The 17875-nt window shown below is 36.9% G+C and overlaps 1 protein-coding gene across 3 annotated transcripts in view; it reads right to left on the minus strand.

Moving 5' to 3' along the window:
- The window catches only part of LOC132557470 (peripheral plasma membrane protein CASK-like), a 261926-nt gene that overhangs the window by 51107 nt on the left and 192944 nt on the right, over positions 1-17875 (minus strand). For all 3 annotated transcript variants that reach the window (XM_060221959.1, XM_060221960.1, XM_060221958.1), the window contains exons 12-13: positions 9113-9190; positions 6097-6183 (exon numbers count right to left, since the gene is read on the minus strand). In XM_060221959.1, coding sequence (XP_060077942.1) covers positions 6097-6183; positions 9113-9190 — 165 coding nt within the window. The remainder of the gene's footprint in view (positions 1-6096; positions 6184-9112; positions 9191-17875) is intronic.

The raw sequence follows: 17875 nt of genomic DNA on the forward strand, positions 1-17875 counted from the left end.
CAATTTGGTACAAATTGTGATACAGTGGAATCCACTTACGTCATATCTGTTAATGTCACATCTGTTAATGTCACTTTCCAGTTAATATCACTTTCCAGTTAATGTCACTTTCCTGTTAATATCACATTCTCTTGAAGCACAGACTTTTTCTCTATATATTTCATGTAATCCAACATCTAATAATGCCACTTATTTTCATGTGTAGTGATAACTTTGTTAAATGACAATTATTACAGTGTGCCAATAAACCACTCAATGTAATTGGCTTCAATTGGTTTGGGATTTTTGCACAGGGGTAGTAATTCAAACTAAGCTCAAATTTACCAGTTTATTTCATTGCCATGTGAAAATTAGATTTTACACAGTATTTTCTGGATATCATTTATCAACCATTATGCAATATTTATCAAATATGTACAGAAAGGCAACATTAATTTTTCCTAAACACCTGTGAGACACTCCATACTCATTTTCTATTAACTTTCTATAAATACATGAGATAAAATAATCTCATCCACATTGATTCTTGACCTTTTTATCAATTTTCGTTTGAGCAATTTAAGGATGTGCAAGGTTTAGGTGGTGGAAAGAAGCCTGAGTTCTTGATGAAAATGTGTCCACCTGCCGCCAGTACCTGGTGATAGCCCCGTGGAAGAATCGCTCCCGTTACCTACAGGTGGAGGTCAAATTCCCTAACTACCCACCTGCCGCCAGTACCTGGTGATAGCCCCGTGGAAGAATCGCTCCCGTTACCTACAGGTGGAGGTCAAATTCCCTAACTACCCACCTGCCGCCAGTACCTGGTGATAGCCCCGTGGAAGAATCGCTCCCGTTACCTACAGGTGGAGGTCAAATTCCCTAACTACCCACCTGCCGCCAGTACCTGGTGATAGCCCCATGTAAGAAGTGATTCTGTTACCCATAGGTGGAGGTCAAATTCCCTAATCACTCAGACACCATGGTCTTATTATCAACTTTAAAGTGCATCACCCCAAGGTTGAATGTAAAGAGAAAGGACAAGAGGTACATTACCCCAAGGTTGAATGTGAAGAGAAAGGACAAGAGGTAGATGACTCCAAGGTTGAATGTGAAGAGATGGGACAAGAGGTAGATGACTCCAAGGTTGAATGTGAAGAGATAGGACAAGAGGTACATTACCCCAAGGTTGAATGTGAAGAGAAAGGACAAGAGGTACATTACCCCAAGGTTGAATGTGAAGTGAAAGGACAAGAGATTGGTTGTTTTAAACCCACCTACAATGCCATAAAGATTCAGTGCTCAGCAGATAAGACAGATTGGTTTTTATTCCCACCTCTACAAGTCGTAGGTACTGTCCATCTGGTATAGTGCCAGAGTCACAGGATCTCTGAAATGAACTTAAACACTGCATCGCTGAAGGGGTCCTTTGGGGTCTGTGTAAGCAGTTGTCATTAGTCTGATGCATGTGATTCAGTGATATACCAGGTGTGCCTATCTCCTCCCCTTGCGACAATATCACACACTAGTCGAAAGTAAACACGATAGCTTTATTCCTATTGGGTATATACTTTTCCCATCTCTGATATGTCTGAAGTGAGGGCAATAGTTGAGATAATATCTTCATTTGGAAAAAAAACAAAAATGCAATTTTCAAAATCTTTTGAAACCAATGTGAAACAAAATAACTCTGTAAAGACTATTTGCAGTCAATAAACCAAGTGATGCTCTGGGGGATTCTCTACTTCTAGTTCTATGAGAGTGTCTGTGAAGGGAAATATTCTCTCTGTCTCGTTGTATTTATCATTACCTTTGTCAATATCTCACTGAGGCCAGACATTTTATGAACTGGGTTATTGAATTTTTTTTGTTAGGTTTTATGGTCAGTTCAAAGTTGTTGCCAAGTTCAAACAAATGAAAGTGAACATAAAATCATTTTGATTTTTTTTGTATTTGTAAAAGCCAGCTGCAAGAACATGAATTAACTATAGAAATATATATATGGAAATTGAAAGATCCTACAACAGTATTTCTTCTGACACATCTATGTATCAACACTGGTAAACATCATGACTTTTATTACTGTCAGTGATACGGTATTTGAAATAAAATCTTGTTTTTAATTCTTAGAGCAAGCTAGCTTATAGAAGTAGTCTTCAAAATATTGAAACATCCAAATAAGTTTAACTTGTAAATACTGAGTTGATTCTGTCTTTTTGACTACATATATGTGTATATTTATATACTTATTTATTTAATCTCCAAGAGGTAGTATGATTTCAAAATTAAGTTTAAGAACAAATGTGATGAAAATCCTACAAACAGTTCTGGAGAAAAAGTCTTTGGAGTCATGAAACTGAATTTCCACCTTTCACCTTGACAAGATCCATAAGTAGACCATTGATATTTAAACAGATAAGGACGAATAAAGATGTGCGTGTCTAAACTTCATTAAAATAATATTTCCTACACTTTAACAATTTATCTTAATTGTTACTTGAAATAATCAATGTGGTCTTGTATGAATAAAAATGTAAAAAAAAAAAAATGAAAGAACTTCAATTATTCTTCATCCAAAGCACAAGGGACTGAAAAATTACAGCTATAACAATAAAACTTACCGTAAAATCATAAATTTTCATCGTGGTTTTATTTTCTTTAATTTTAAGGTTACTCTTCATCCACAAATCAATATGGCCTTGACTTGATAGAATCAGTGTAAATTGACCTGTTAAGCTTTAATTATCCACAAAATAAAATATGCAAGAAACACTTATTTTTTAACTACAAACATTGAGCCCGATAAAAATATGTGGTTTTACGGTAACAAGCTGATATACAATATGTAGAAAAGGGAAAAACTTGGTCATGATAAATATTTTAGCGTGAACTACAACCACAGAACACTGCTGTTTGTCAGTGAGACATTGTCTAGTGATAGGATGAGTCATGAAGATGGGAAACCTGAAATCTCCTATAGTTCAATAAGGGTGCTACAGTCTTCTTAACCCTAATGTATCCCAAACCATCTCCAGATAGTGAGGAGAACCATTGATACAGATGTATCTGGAAAACAGAGAAAAGGGGCATAACTCTAGCAATTCTGCATGGAATTTGGTAATGTCAAAATCATAACTGAGATGTTTGACAGAAGTTGAATGAATGACAAGTCTGATGTTGCACACAAGGGAGATTCATATATGGCACTTAATTCCAGTGAATAACAACATTAACCTACAGCAATCAAAACTCTGGAGGTGAAGGTCACGTCAAACTTTATATAGATTGTATAATTGGTATCTAGTTTCTAAATCACACTTAACCACTTATATAAATATACGCAAAAAAAAAATTAAAAATATATAAACACTGATAAGGAAATTGTATCTGTAGATATGTAACAGTTATCTATATCTTGTAGTAGTTATCACTGTTTAACTTCCGTCCAGATGTCTAATTTATCAAGTATGTACCATCAGCTGGTTCTAACACAAGATTACTAACACCTGTATGAGGTTGATGAATTTAAAGAGAAGTTTGAAGATGAAATAGATGTTTAAAGTCATTACCTATTGACCAAAGATATGTCATTATATACAATATAATATGTATTTCAGGTATTAGATACGTGTTTCAGTTGTTATATATGAATAATTTGCTTTGTTGTGCAAATCAATATAAAACATATATTAATAACTGCACATATATATGCATGTTTTAAAGACATGATCTATTGATATGTTTCACTATTGAATAAAAAAAAATATGTGACTATTATCTGTAATATATACTCTTGGCTTGTAGGCCTTAAAATACTGAATAAAATAAACTTGAACTTGAGCTAACATCTCTATCAATTACCTCATTATTTCTATTTCAACTACAATCTAAATATTTTTCTAATTAGAAGGACTTTAAAATTGTCATTACATGGACATGCCTGGAGGAAGGGGTCGGGGGAGGGGATCTTGTACTATATGTGTCTAAGTAAGTTGTATATATACAGGTGCTTTCAGAGGCTGTTTTTCATCAGCAATGACATTACAGGAGTTATGCCCCTTTAAACACGATTGTTACACCACAGCAACAGCATGAAGATTGCCTCAGTATATCCGAACTGACTAAGAAATCTATCATGATAGAGTCAAATAATACAGAAAACTTACAGGAAAACAGTATAATGATGTAAAATAACCTCTACATCAGCTGTACAATGTATGTCATTGGGTGATAAGGCTTTTTCCTGACTCTACATAACCTATATTTTGACCCCATAATTCTTAACGAAGGATTCACAAAAATGAGAAAAACATACAATAAATCATTGATGATTGGAGTCCATGGGCCCCTGAATTGAATGAATTTGAGAATTGTAGGAACAAAAAACCTTGATATGTTTCTTCAGTGATTAATGTGAATTAATTTTCAAAGCAGCCTATTCTTGGTTCAAATGGAATACAGAAATTTTCTTAGAAATTTGAAAGATAATTATGTTTTTCTCCCTCAAATTTTTGAGAAAAATTCTTTAAACTAGAGAAAACAAGCTGTTATTTTAACTGTAAACAGGACAAAAAGGTCTTTGTATTGATCTCAATATAACACCTTATAAGCTGTACAAGGAAGGTAACTATCTAGGGACTCAGCATGGAAAATGACCTGAACATTATCCAGTGGCTCTACGGGAACGCAATCTTGGATCTCTGTTATAACGAGTCATCAAATAGCCATGGTGACATTTACCATATACGGTTAAGAAAAAGTCGTAGTGTGGTGGTGAAAAAGCAGTAGCTTAAACTCGCTAAACATCCAAACAAAGTTCTTAAAAGAAATCTCAGATCAATATGTTTGTTAAAATTCCACCATTCCACTTAAATGAAACCAAAATTTCTTCATTCAAAGAAACTGAAAGTGAATCTGTTCTTACAACATTAAGTGTGTAATAATTTACATCGCATGTTACGAATCACAGACAGCGGTTCAATAAACTGAATAACTTCCCATTTCACAAGAAACAAAAACATTTATTCGATAACGGAAAGGACTGTGATTTGTTATTGTGTGTATTGAGCAGATAAACAACAGCTAATGGAGTTCATTCCCCGTAACGTAGTTATCTAGTCAATCGTACAGAAAACCTGTTACTTTGATTACTGATGTGTAGAGAATTCGGTATTGTACTCTAACACCGAACACTGATATGTTTATCTGTTATTATCCTACTGTGTCCCTATAGTGCAACACACACCTATAAACAATGCACTGATATAGATTGATATTAGAGTCTGCCAGACTTTAAGCCTGCAGTGACCAGAACATGTTTCAACACACATATCAATTACATAATATCCTAGATTTAGTCACACCTTTGTCTGGTTGTCTCCAAAAACATAAATTAAGTTTAAACGAAGGAATTATCTTAAAAATTTTGTTTTTATATACAAATCTTGGGGTTGGGAGAAACAAATTCCACAAGATTACATTTTCAAAATGTAAAACTACAATATTTTTTACCATCTAGCTATTAAGCTTAGTGTGCACAGACAAAAACATTGTGTTACAGAGTGAGATGGCTTATTGGATTGGATAACAATGAAATGCCTTTTGTTAACATGTTTACTGACAGCAATAAACATGTGTGGGCTTATTATCAGACATCAGTACATATATAATTTTCTTTTTATCCTCTTTATGTGAAAATGTTACAGGCGGTCTAGTAAATAAGTAACACAAAAGTTTACAACAAAACAAGCTATTTGGCAAATCAAACACAATAGGAATCTTGGATAAAAAACCTTTCAGAAATTTTAATTCAACTCCATATAAGGTCATATAAAGAGCAAACAACATGCAGAAACTAAATAGGGAAAAAAATGAAATATTGAAATCAAGACTGATTTTTGACCTCCATTCAACTTTGACATGGTCTGACTGACTTATGTAACTCTGCACTCACACCATTGACAATACCTGTGTGACCTTTGACCTTCAACTCATTGGATCTGTGACATGAAAATCATTCATGTCGTTTAAAGAAATGGATCAATGCTGAACTTACCATGATGTGATTGAGGCTTGGAGGTGATCTTGAAGAAAATAATTCAAACAAAAGGAATGACTTACCATGATGTGAGGCTTGGAGATGATCTGACTAAGCTCTTTACTAAGACTTGCATATTGGTCAGGACACTGTGCTAATAGTGTAGACACCTGTAAGTAAACACAAAATGATGTCAATCCAACGATATTTTTACCTCTGTATGATGTCAACAGATATTTCAAAAATACCAAGAGAGAAGCACCTGAAAAATCTTATCCCTATGATTGAGATGTCTCTGTCAACTTAACATTGAGGTAATAGTTTATTTCTATTCCGAGAATTCCCTTTGTCTAACATCTCAAGTTGTAAAAACAAAACATAAAATTTTGATTGATCCTTCAGAAGAGGATTAAATGTGACCAAATCGATGACACTGATCATGCCTACTCGATGACACTGATCATGCCTACTCGATGACACTGATCATGCCTACAATAACAATATGATGATGATACCTTTTGTGAGTCGTGATGTTTCCAGACTAAAGACACAAGTGAGCATTTTTACCCTAAGTAGATAAAGTCACATTTATCTTTCAACCATAAAAACATATTCAAACCTAAATAAAGTCATAGACACCATGTAAGCATGGGTCTGGGCTCACTACAAGACAAGAGAGTGTGTTTGTTGGTAATTCAAGTAAACAGCAAAAGAACATAACAGTACGAGGCACCAGCTGTTAAAATATCTCCTTCAATCTTTAATTACTTGTAAATGCCCCGTAAGAAAAACACAAACTACTACGTAGAAATGTTTAACGATAAGACAGGGTGTGATTACATTCATTAAGGTGTGTTTGTCTCGGAGCAGTTTAGAAACAGCTGAATTGATGTAAACAAATCATCAGAACTTCTTCAGGTGAAACTGACAGTAAATACAAGATCTGAACAAAATCAAGCTAGTATATTGGGCAATTTCAACAGCTACATATATCTAATAAATACTTCTGTGTTAGCTTTCATTGCCTGATCAAACTTTTTACCAGACTACTGCACATCAGATCTGATTGGCTGATCAAACTTTACCATGATTACTGCACATCAGATCTGATTGGTTGATCAAACTTTACCATGACTACTGTACATCAGATCTGATTGGCTGATCAAACTTTTCACCAGATTTCTGCACATCAGATCTGATTGGCTACTCAAACTTTACCATGATTACTGCACATCAGATCTGATTGGCTGATCAAACTTTACCATGATTACTGCACATCAGATCTGATTGGCTGATCAAACTTTATCATCATTACTTTACATTAACTTTGATTGGTTGATCAAACTTTACTCTGAATGTTGTTATTGGTTGAGCTGAGCATTTGTGACCAACTAACAGTAAAATTCTTGTAGTCTTTGATTAAGGTAGCACTATTGTATTTTTAGGAAATAATTTGTCTCTAAACATCGGGGAAACTTGCGACATGTTTGTGATTACATTAATCTGCCTGTAATGAAGTTTCTCTTCACTAGGATACAAGCATGATTAACATCGTTACAGCACTATACAAGAGTCCTGCATGGCATACTTAAATCTGCAGCTAATTCTAATGGGAATGTTTATATTGAATGATGTAAGCTCTAAACCACCGCTATAGATGGTATTGCTTCCAAGTGTATGTTCAAAAGTATAGGGGTTACTGATATAGAGGGAAAAAAATACTTGATTCTTGAGGCAGCAATGGTTATCGTGGAGTAGAAAAAACAGTGGATTTACAAAGCATTCAGAAGTCTGTACAGCACTGTAACACAAGTACTCTACATAGACACGATCTACCACCATAAAAGGACTAAATGGTTAGAATTCTTGATTTTTTTCCCCATGTGTTTGATTTCGGGCCAGCATTGTAATACTTAAACTTAGACTCTCCACAAAGTTATAACACTCTCTGAGAGAAACTGATAAAAAATTATCAACTTCAAACTAACGCTAGTCGACATTGGCTGTTATGTCTACCACCCAATGCTATTTTGATCATAGATAGTCGAGTTCATCGAATGACCTTTCGGAGCCTGGTTTTAACCCACCCTTTTGAAATGTTTTCTTACTACGTATACTTATATAATTGGTCAAAACTTAATTTGCCAAACATGTTTCTAGTCTTACTTTGTAAAATGACCTCTTGTTTCACTCCATACGCGTGACAGAGCATAATAAATGAATTTGAATTAACCTGAATCTAAAACTGCATGCCTAAAGACATTGTTTACACTCTCCTAACAATAGTGATATAAATAACTGTTGGATCACTCCTATGTTATTATTTTTTTTTTTTTGACGTTGATAAAATGGTAATTCAAACATTAAAATATCATAATTAACAGAAAGTACACAATTTTCAACAGATATTTAATGTTATAATGCTTTTTATCAGTTATGAAATGAATATCTAACCATTCAGTCCATTCAGGAGAAACTTTTATGTATTTGACAAAGTAAATGACTCTATCTGTTACTGGGCAGTATTCAATACATAGAGTTCATACTTTTCCTTTACTGTTGTATCAACTTGTTATGATAGATAATGTTTCTGTTTGTCCACCCACTTTATAAAAACACATCTTTCTTTTACACTGGATTGTAGGTCTAGACATACTTTTACTGTATAAGATTAATATTTCATCCCCTTGGAAGTAAAATACATGTAGGATCTCAACCCCTGGGGAAAGATTATTAAGTTGACAAACCCGAGCCTTGTTTTTGAGTGTTTGTAACTCATAATTTAGCACTATCATATTTAAGTACAATAATTATCTTAGTTCAACACTTTTGGAATAAAATTACAGCTACAATGTAATTATTTACAGTAAAACCTGTGTTATTTCATTACCCTATCGCAAACCCATCCCCTAACTTTGGTTAAGTATAAATGAATTGCCTCCCTTTGGGTTAATCACAGGGGTCGTTTTTACTGGACAAAGAGTTAGACAGAAGGATGAATTGCAATTTCGTTTCTCCTCCAGTAGAAGTGGTTGGAAACTTTCGAAATATCAGCCATAGCTACTTAGAACAAATTATTGAACATTTCATGTGACCTACCTCTTTTGTTTTCTCAACAGCGTCTGAAGGTGGAGGGCGCACAGGACTAATCGTCTGTGTGTTTATCTTGTCATATAACTGTAAATAAAAAAAAAGATTCCTTAAAAATCATGTTTAAATCACACAAAAGTCAATTTGTGTCCACAAAACACAGACATTTAGTCTGCAATATTATTTTTAAAAATATGTTAAAATCTGTAAAATGAAGGCAATATAAATATGCCCTATAACCATAAATTGCGATGAAAAATGGCCCCCAGTCCTTCTGTATAATGACTTTCAGTACTAAGGTTGATAAAACCTACAAGATTCAACAGTTATTAGTCTGAAAATCCACTGAATCGCGAGTGTTATGATTCTACGAACAACATACCACTGCCACACAAAAATCCATACACTGTATTGTAACATTTGTTTTATACACCACATTTCATCATGATATGAATGCAATTTAATACATTTCACATTGCTTTCTTGTACAGTTAACAAAATTGTAATTCTCTGTACACCATTTGATGGTTTAAAATATCATGGCGCACTCATTCTAAAATTTATGTTTCATATCAGTATGTTATTTAATTAGTTACTGTAGATATGTGGAATTAAAGTGGTATTTACAGGACATGACACAAAGCCTTAAATTTGTTGGCCTTCTATATTTTCATAAAGACTGGCACTAACTAACCACAATTTTGATTAAGAACTTTCCTAACATCATGCAAAGTGGAGAAATTGTAAAGGATTTGATATATATTATAGTACTTCATTGGCAATTTATGATGTGAACACTGAAGAAATTACATCATTGTATTTAATCCCTGAGGGAAGCAGACCTGATATGGTACAGTTAAGCTATTGAACATGACAAATGGTTATCATAGCATTAGAACAGAATCAAAATGTTCAGTCACTTAGGGAAGCAAACCATGTGTGACGTTGTTTAACATGCCAATATGACTTTGGGGGCCATGTTGCTGTGTATTGTCACACTGTCTAATGGGAACATACCAATATGACATTTGTTTCCTTAAAACTGTATAAATAAATAAGACCCTTAACTGGGTCATTCTTTGGCCTGTGACAGTGAGACTAGATCTTTATTGGAGGGTTCTGGCCTGTGACAGTGAGACTAGATCTTTATTGGAGGGTTCTGGTCTGTGGCAGTAAATCTAGGCCTTTATTGGAGGGTTCTGGTCTGTGGCAGTGAGTCTAGATCTTTATTGGAGGGTTCTGGTCTGTGGCAGTAAATCTAGGCCTTTATTGGAGGGTTCTGGCCTGTGACAGTGAGTCTAGGTCTTTATTGGAGGGTTCTGGCCTGTGGCAGTGAATCTAGGTCTTTATTAGAGGGTTCTGGCCTGTGACAGTGAGTCTAGGTTTTTATTGGAGGGTTCTGGCCTGTGACAGTGAGTCTAGATCTTTACTGGAGGGTTCTGGGCTGTGGTAGTAAATCTAGGTCTTTATTGGAGGGTTCTGGGCTGTGGTAGTAAATCTAGGTCTTTATTGGAGGGTTCTGGGCTGTGGTAGTAAATCTAGGTCTTTATTGGAGGGTTCTGGCCTGTGACAGTGAATCTAGGTCTTTATTGGAGGGTTCTGGGCTGTGGTAGTAAATCTAGGTGTTTATTGGAGGGTTCTGGGCTGTGGTAGTAAATCTAGGTCTTTATTGGAGGGTTCTGGCCTGTGGTAGTAAATCTAGGCCTTTATTGGAGGGTTCTGGGCTGTGGTAGTGAGACTAGATCTTTATTGGAGGGTTCTGGCCTGTGGTAGTGAATCTAGGTCTATATTGGAGGGTTCTGACTGTGGTAGTGAGACTAGGTCTTTATTGGAGGGTTCTGGCCTGTGGTAGTGAATCTAGGTCTATATTAGAGGGTTCTGACCTGTGGCAGTGAATCTAGGTCTTTATTGGAGGGTTCTGGCCTGTGGCAGTGAGTCTAGGTCTTTATTGGAGGGCTCTGGGCTGTGGCAGTGAGTCTAGGTTTTTATTGGAGGGTTCTGGCCTGTGGCAGTGAGTCTAGGTCTTTATTGGAGGGTTCTGGCCTGTGGCAGTGAGTCTAGGTCTTTATTGGAGGGTTCTGGCCTGTGGCAGTGAGTCTAGGTTTTTATTGGAGGGTTCTGGCCTGTGGCAGTGAGTCTAGGTTTTTATTGGAGGGTTCTGGCCTGTGGCAGTGAGTCTAGGTCTTTATTGGAGGGTTCTGGCCTGTGGCAGTGAGTCTAGGTCTTTATTGGAGGGCTCTGGGCTGTGGCAGTGAATCTAGGTCTTTATTGGAGGGCTCTGGGCTGTGGCAGTGAATCTAGGTCTTTATTGGAGGGTTCTGGCCTGTGACAGTGAGTCTAGGTCTTTATTGGAGGGTTCTGGCCTGTGGCAGTGAGTCTAGGTCTTTATTGGAGGGCTCTGGGCTGTGGCAGTGAGTCTAGGTTTTTATTGGAGGGTTCTGGCCTGTGGCAGTGAGTCTAGGTCTTTATTGGAGGGTTCTGGCCTGTGGCAGTGAGTCTAGGTCTTTATTGGAGGGTTCTGGCCTGTGGCAGTGAGTCTAGGTCTTTATTGGAGGGTTCTGGCCTGTGGCAGTGAGTCTAGGTCTTTATTGGAGGGCTCTGACCTGTGGCAGTGAATCTAGGTCTTTATTGGAGGGTTCTGGCCTGTGGCAGTGAGTCTAGGTCTTTATTGGAGGGTTCTGGCCTGTGGTAGTGAGTCTAGGTCTTTATTGGAGGGCTCTGGGCTGTGGCAGTGAGTATAGGTTTTTATTGGAGGGTTCTGGCCTGTGGCAGTGAATCTAGGTCTTTATTGGAGGGTTCTGGCCTATGGCAGTGAGTCTAGGTCTTTATTGGAGGGTTCTGGCCTGTGGCAGTGAATCTAGGTCTTTATTGGAGGGCTCTGGCCTGTGGCAGTGAGTCTAGGTCTTTATTGGAGGGTTCTGGCCTGTGGTAGTGAGACTAGGTCTTTATTGGAGGGTTCTGACTGTGGTAGTGAGACTAGGTCTTTATTGGAGGGTTCTGACTGTGACAGTGAGTCTAGGTCTTTATTGGAGGGTTCTGGCCTGTGGTAGTGAGACTAGGTCTTTATTGGAGGGTTCTGGCCTGTGGCAGTGAATCTAGGTCTTTATTGGAGGGCTCTGGCCTGTGGTAGTGAGACTAGGTCTTTATTGGAGGGTTCTGACTGTGGTAGTGAGACTAGGTCTTTATTGGAGGGTTCTAGCCTGTGACAGTGAGTCTAGGTCTTTATTGGAGGGCTCTGGCCTGTGGTAGTGAGACTAGGTCTTTATTGGAGGGTTCTGACTGTGGTAGTGAGACTAGGTCTTTATTGGAGGGTTCTGGCCTGTGGTTACAGTAAATGCCATCAATATGTTAATCATAAACATGCTATTCCAGGACAAGTGATCAATTTTCTTTGTTAAAGATAAGCTGCAAAAACCAGTCAATCAAAACCTACATCTCAGCATCCCATCATAGCCACACAAATATCAGAATTCCAATTCTGACCCAAAAATGTCGGAGCCGTGTATAATTTCTACAAACTCGACTGTCTATGTAGTGGCCAGCAATGCTCATGATGATCAATAACCAACAACAATATTATAAAACGATTACCTGTGTAATCAGAACACTGTGAAATACAGAAACTGTATAATGAGACCCTTAGCTCTGTCTCACTGTATATCACAGAAACTGTTTAATGAGACCGCTAGCTCTGTCTCACTGTATACCACAGAAACTGTTTATTGAGACCTTAGCTCTGTCTCACTGTATACCACAGAAACTGTTTATTGAGACCCTTAGCTCTGTCTCACTGTATACCACAGAAACTGTATAATGAGACCGCTAGCTCTGTCTCACTATATACTACGGAAACTGTATAATGAGACCCCTAGCTCTGTCTCACTGTATACTACAGAAACTGTTTATTGAGACCTTAGCTCTGTCTCACTGTATACCACAGAAACTGTTTATTGAGACCCTTAGCTCTGTCTCACTGTATACCACAGAAACTGTATAATGAGACCGCTAGCTCTGTCTCACTATATACTACGGAAACTGTATAATGAGACCCCTAGCTCTGTCTCACTGTATACTACAGAAACTGTATAATGAGACCCTTAGCTCTGTCCCACTGTATACCACAGAAACTGTATAATGAGACCCTTAGCTCTGTCTCACTGTATACCACAGTCACTGTATAATGAGACCCTTAGCTCTGTCTCACTGTATACCACACAAACTGTATAATGAGACCCTTAGCTCTGTCCCACGGTATACCATAGAAACTGTATAATGAGACCCTTAGCTCTGTCTCACTGTATACCACAGACACTGTATAATGAGACCCTTAGCTCTGTCTCACTGTATACCACACAAACTGTATAATGAGACCCTTAGCTCTGTCTCACTGTATACCACACAAACTGTATAATGAGACCCTTAGCTCTGTCTCACTGTATACCACACAAACTGTATAATGAGACCCTTAGCTCTGTCTCACTGTATACCACAGACACTGTATATTGAGACCCTTAGCTCTGTCTCACTGTATAACACAAAAACTTTGTTTTTTTTAATGAAGTTAAACACACTGAAATGCTTTCTAGATCCATTTTTTCTAGGCTTTAATGTTTCAGAATGCAATATCTATTATCAATTTTAAATAAATCTTAGGAGTCACCACATCTGACTCTAAACCAGAAGTCAGTTGGCCATGTTGTGAACACTAGTGAACAGCAGCAGTATGGGTATACATCAATTTAGTCCCAAATATAGTACAGTAAACATGATTTGATTTTTCTTTTCACTTGCATCTTGATATCTGAATGATTCAAACCTTTTCCGCAATCAAGAAATTCTGAATACTTAACCCTAAGGTCAGACATCTGAAACAGAACAAAATTTTCATTTTGACTTCTCATCCAATTACAAATAACAATCACAAGTGCTTGAAAGCTTCTTCTTTAAAGCCCCTGATTTCATTTCCGTTTCACTTAATCGTTCCATAACATTTTTTGGTCGTTTCCTGAATAATTCCTTCAGGTCTTCGTAGAGCACTGAAGGCCTTTATCATGCAAATTCGTCAATTGAACCAGGATATAGAACAGTAATAATGTCTATCTCTTGTATATGTCTCCATAACTCTCTCAGCTTTCTTTGTTTTTCTACTGCCTGAACTTTTTCCGTATTTCACTTTCTATCTCCATAACTTTTCCTTTCTATTTGCATGGCTCTGTATTTCAATCTCCCTTACACCCTTCTTTATTTGTTCTTTCTATCTCCTTAAACTCCTCATCTTTCTTTCTATCTCAACATATCCTCTATCTTTATCTTTCTCTCTACTTAACAATTCTTTCCATTTCCTTAACTTTTGTCTGTGTCTATCTCTGTAACTTTTTCTTTTTTCTTTACATCCCAATAACTTTCTCTATGTTTGTCCGATCTCTTTAACTATCTTTATCTTTTTCTTTCTATCTTTATAACACACTGTATTTGTCTTACACTCTCCATAACTCTCTCTATCTTTTTCTATCTCCATAACTCTGTCTTATTTTATCTTTCTAATGCTGTATCTCTCTCTATATTTATATCACTATCTCAATATGTCTTTTTTTTTCTTTCCATCTCTGTGACTCTGTCACTCTTTGTCTTTCAATCTCTGTCACTCTCTGTCTTTCGTCCTATCTCTATACCTCTATCTTTGTCTTTCTTTCTGTCACTTTCTGTCTTTCGTCCTATCTCTATACCTCTATCTTTGTCTTTCTCTCTGTCACTCTCTGTCTTTTGTCCTATCTCTATACCTCTATCTTTGTCTTTCAATCTCTGTCACTCTCTGTCTTTCGTCCTATCTCTATACCTCTATCTTTGTCTTTCTTTCTGTCACTCTCTGTCTTTCGTCCTATCTCTATACCTCTATCTTTGTCTTTCTTTCTGACACTTTCTGTATTTCGTCCTATCTCTATACCTCTATCTTTGTCTTTCTTTCTGTCACTTTCTGTATTTCGTCCTATCTCTATACCTCTATCTTTGCCTTTCTTTCTGTCACTTTCTGTCTTTTGTCCTATCTCTATACCTCTATCTTTGTCTTTCAATCTCTGTCTTTCGTCCTATCTCTATACCTCTATCTTTGTCTTTCTTTCTGTCACTTTCTGTCTTTCGTCCTATCTCTATACCTCTATCTTTGTCTTTCTTTCTGTCACTCTCTGTCTTTTGTCCTATCTCTATACCTCTATCTTTGTCTTTCTTTCTGTCACTCTGTTTTTCATCCTCTCTCCATACCTTTATCTTTGTCTTTCAATCTCTGTCACTCTCTCTTGCGTATTATCTCTATACCTCTATCTCTGTCATTTTCTCTCTTTCAACCTATCTCCATACCTCTATCTTTGTCCTTCTCTCCCCCTTTTTTGTCTATAATAAAGGACTTAAGCTATAAATTTTGCTCTTTTGCTGATAAGAATTTACATGCTGTATTTTCAGTGCAATCAATAAGCCCAGGGACAATGCTATCCACTACTGTAGAGAGATTGATGACAGGGCCCTTTTCAGAATGATGATATAAATATTGTGTGCATATCTACTGAAACTGCAATAGATGTTGGTGGGCTTATTACCAGACATGGGCTTATCACCATTCACGTATGTCTCTGTTAGTAATCTATTTCATATTTCTTTCTTTTATATATCAAACATGGCGCAGAAATAATGATATTTTGCTTCTAACATGTTAAACTACCATCCTTAGAACGCCATTGAACATCATCAGTCTGGTCTATACATGTAACCGTACATGTCACCACAAAACGGTAATCATAAAAGCCTGGAAATAGCTTGTTTAAAAGCCCGCTGTAAAGGTGACGGGGTTTAAGCTGAAGATGAAGAAGAAGAATGAAATGCTAACTTGAGTATGCTACCGATCTTAATGTCCCCTGTGGGCAGGAAATAGACGCCATCCCTATGATTACAATCTCACGCAAATCATTTCAGATTGTGTCGATAGCAGGACAGTAAAATGTCAATTCTGGAACTGACAGGGGCTGTAGAGCACTTTGACCTGTGTGAGCATTTCTTTGCACCTTGTAATTAGAATGCCTTCTGCGAGACACCACTGGCTCTTCCAGAAGATCACAACACTTCTGTATCTTGGAACAGCACAAAAACCACTGGACAATAAATTGTCATAAATGTTTCATTTTTGTGCTACGTTAACGCAATAAATTCCCACAGACTCCATGCATGTTGTTAAACATACAGTTCTTTGGAGAAAATCTCTTCTATTTGTTACATAAAGACAGCAATTAGATGTTGTCAGAACAAATAAAAATATTCAACAGCTGTCCCCTCGCTCTGATGTGAGAAGAAGTGTGATATTTTTCCTTGTAATAAGCCCTGAGATATTTCCTATACAATATCTCTCGGCGAGAAGGAATGAGATGATCCCAGAACAATGAAACAATATTGTCTAGCATTACTGTATTACTTTGATAAATATCATCATGACAACATTGATATCAGATCTGGTTACATTGTTAGAAAGATTGTAATGACACAAAATAAGCAGTTTTCGACATAAACTTTACTTATTTTTGGAATATGAATTTTAGTCCTGTAATAAGACCGCCTCTGACTTTGAGTTTGCCCTGGAATAAGACTGCCCCTGACTTGGAGTTTGCCCTGTAATACGACTGCTTATGACTTTGAGTTTGCCCTGTAATAAGACTGCCCCGACTTTATTGCCCTGTAATAAGACTGCCCCTGACTTGGAGTTTGCCCTGTAATAAGACCGCCCCTGACTTTATTGCCCTGTAATAAGACTGCCCCGGACTTTATTGCCCTGTAATAAGACTGCCCCAGACTTTATTGCCCTGTAATAAGACTGCCCCTGACTTTAAGTAAGTCCTGTAATGAATCCATCTCCTTGACTTTAAGTTGAACCTGCAGTAAGCCCATCACCCTCCCCCCTACCCCCAACCATGATATATTTTGAGCAGGTCCTGTAATAAGTGTCCATCTTCCCACTTTGAGTGTCTTGTAATCACCCTTAGACTGTGTTTAAATCCTGATATAAAGTAGATACTCTAGCCTCTGGAGCTTAATTTAGGATTACAACATCCTCTGATTACACATCAGAAACAAAATCCTCATAGCAAGATCAGGTAGTTTATGTAAAATGTATAAAAAAAAAAACTGTAATAACAGCATTATCATGTTGAAACAGCTGTGCTAGCTTATACAGGAAAACAAGCACCAAGGAATTCAAGATCAAATTCCAACTTTGTTTCCAACAACAGGAATTGGGATCTCTTGCTATATTTACACAGATGTTAAACCAGGTGCAGTTATTCATTACATCACATAAAATCTTAACATCCATTTATTGATCAACTGAAACAGCAAAGGTTAGCAAGGGTCAACCTGACCGTTACATCTCCGTCATAAAGGATTCCGCAAAATACTCTGAGAATTTGTGATCTTAACCATAACATATACCTGCACAACACTTTAAGACATATTTAAGACACATCTGCACAACACTTTAAAGGCACTTCTGCAAAGCATATTTAAGACATATCTGAACAACACTTTAGCACAATACTTTTAAGACACATCTGGACAACACATTTAAGACACATCAGTACAACACTTTAAAGACACATCTGTACAACACATTTAAGACACATCTGTACAACACATTTAAAACACATCTGTACAACACATTTAAGACACATATGTACAACACATTTAAGACACATCTGTACAACACTTTTAAGACACATCTGTACAACACTTTTAAGA

Source organism: Ylistrum balloti, unplaced genomic scaffold (genome assembly GCF_031769215.1).
Source record: "Ylistrum balloti isolate Yb309-2 unplaced genomic scaffold, AGI_CSIRO_Ybal_v1 Utg370676, whole genome shotgun sequence".
Classification (NCBI taxonomy): Eukaryota; Metazoa; Mollusca; class Bivalvia; order Pectinida; family Pectinidae; genus Ylistrum; species Ylistrum balloti.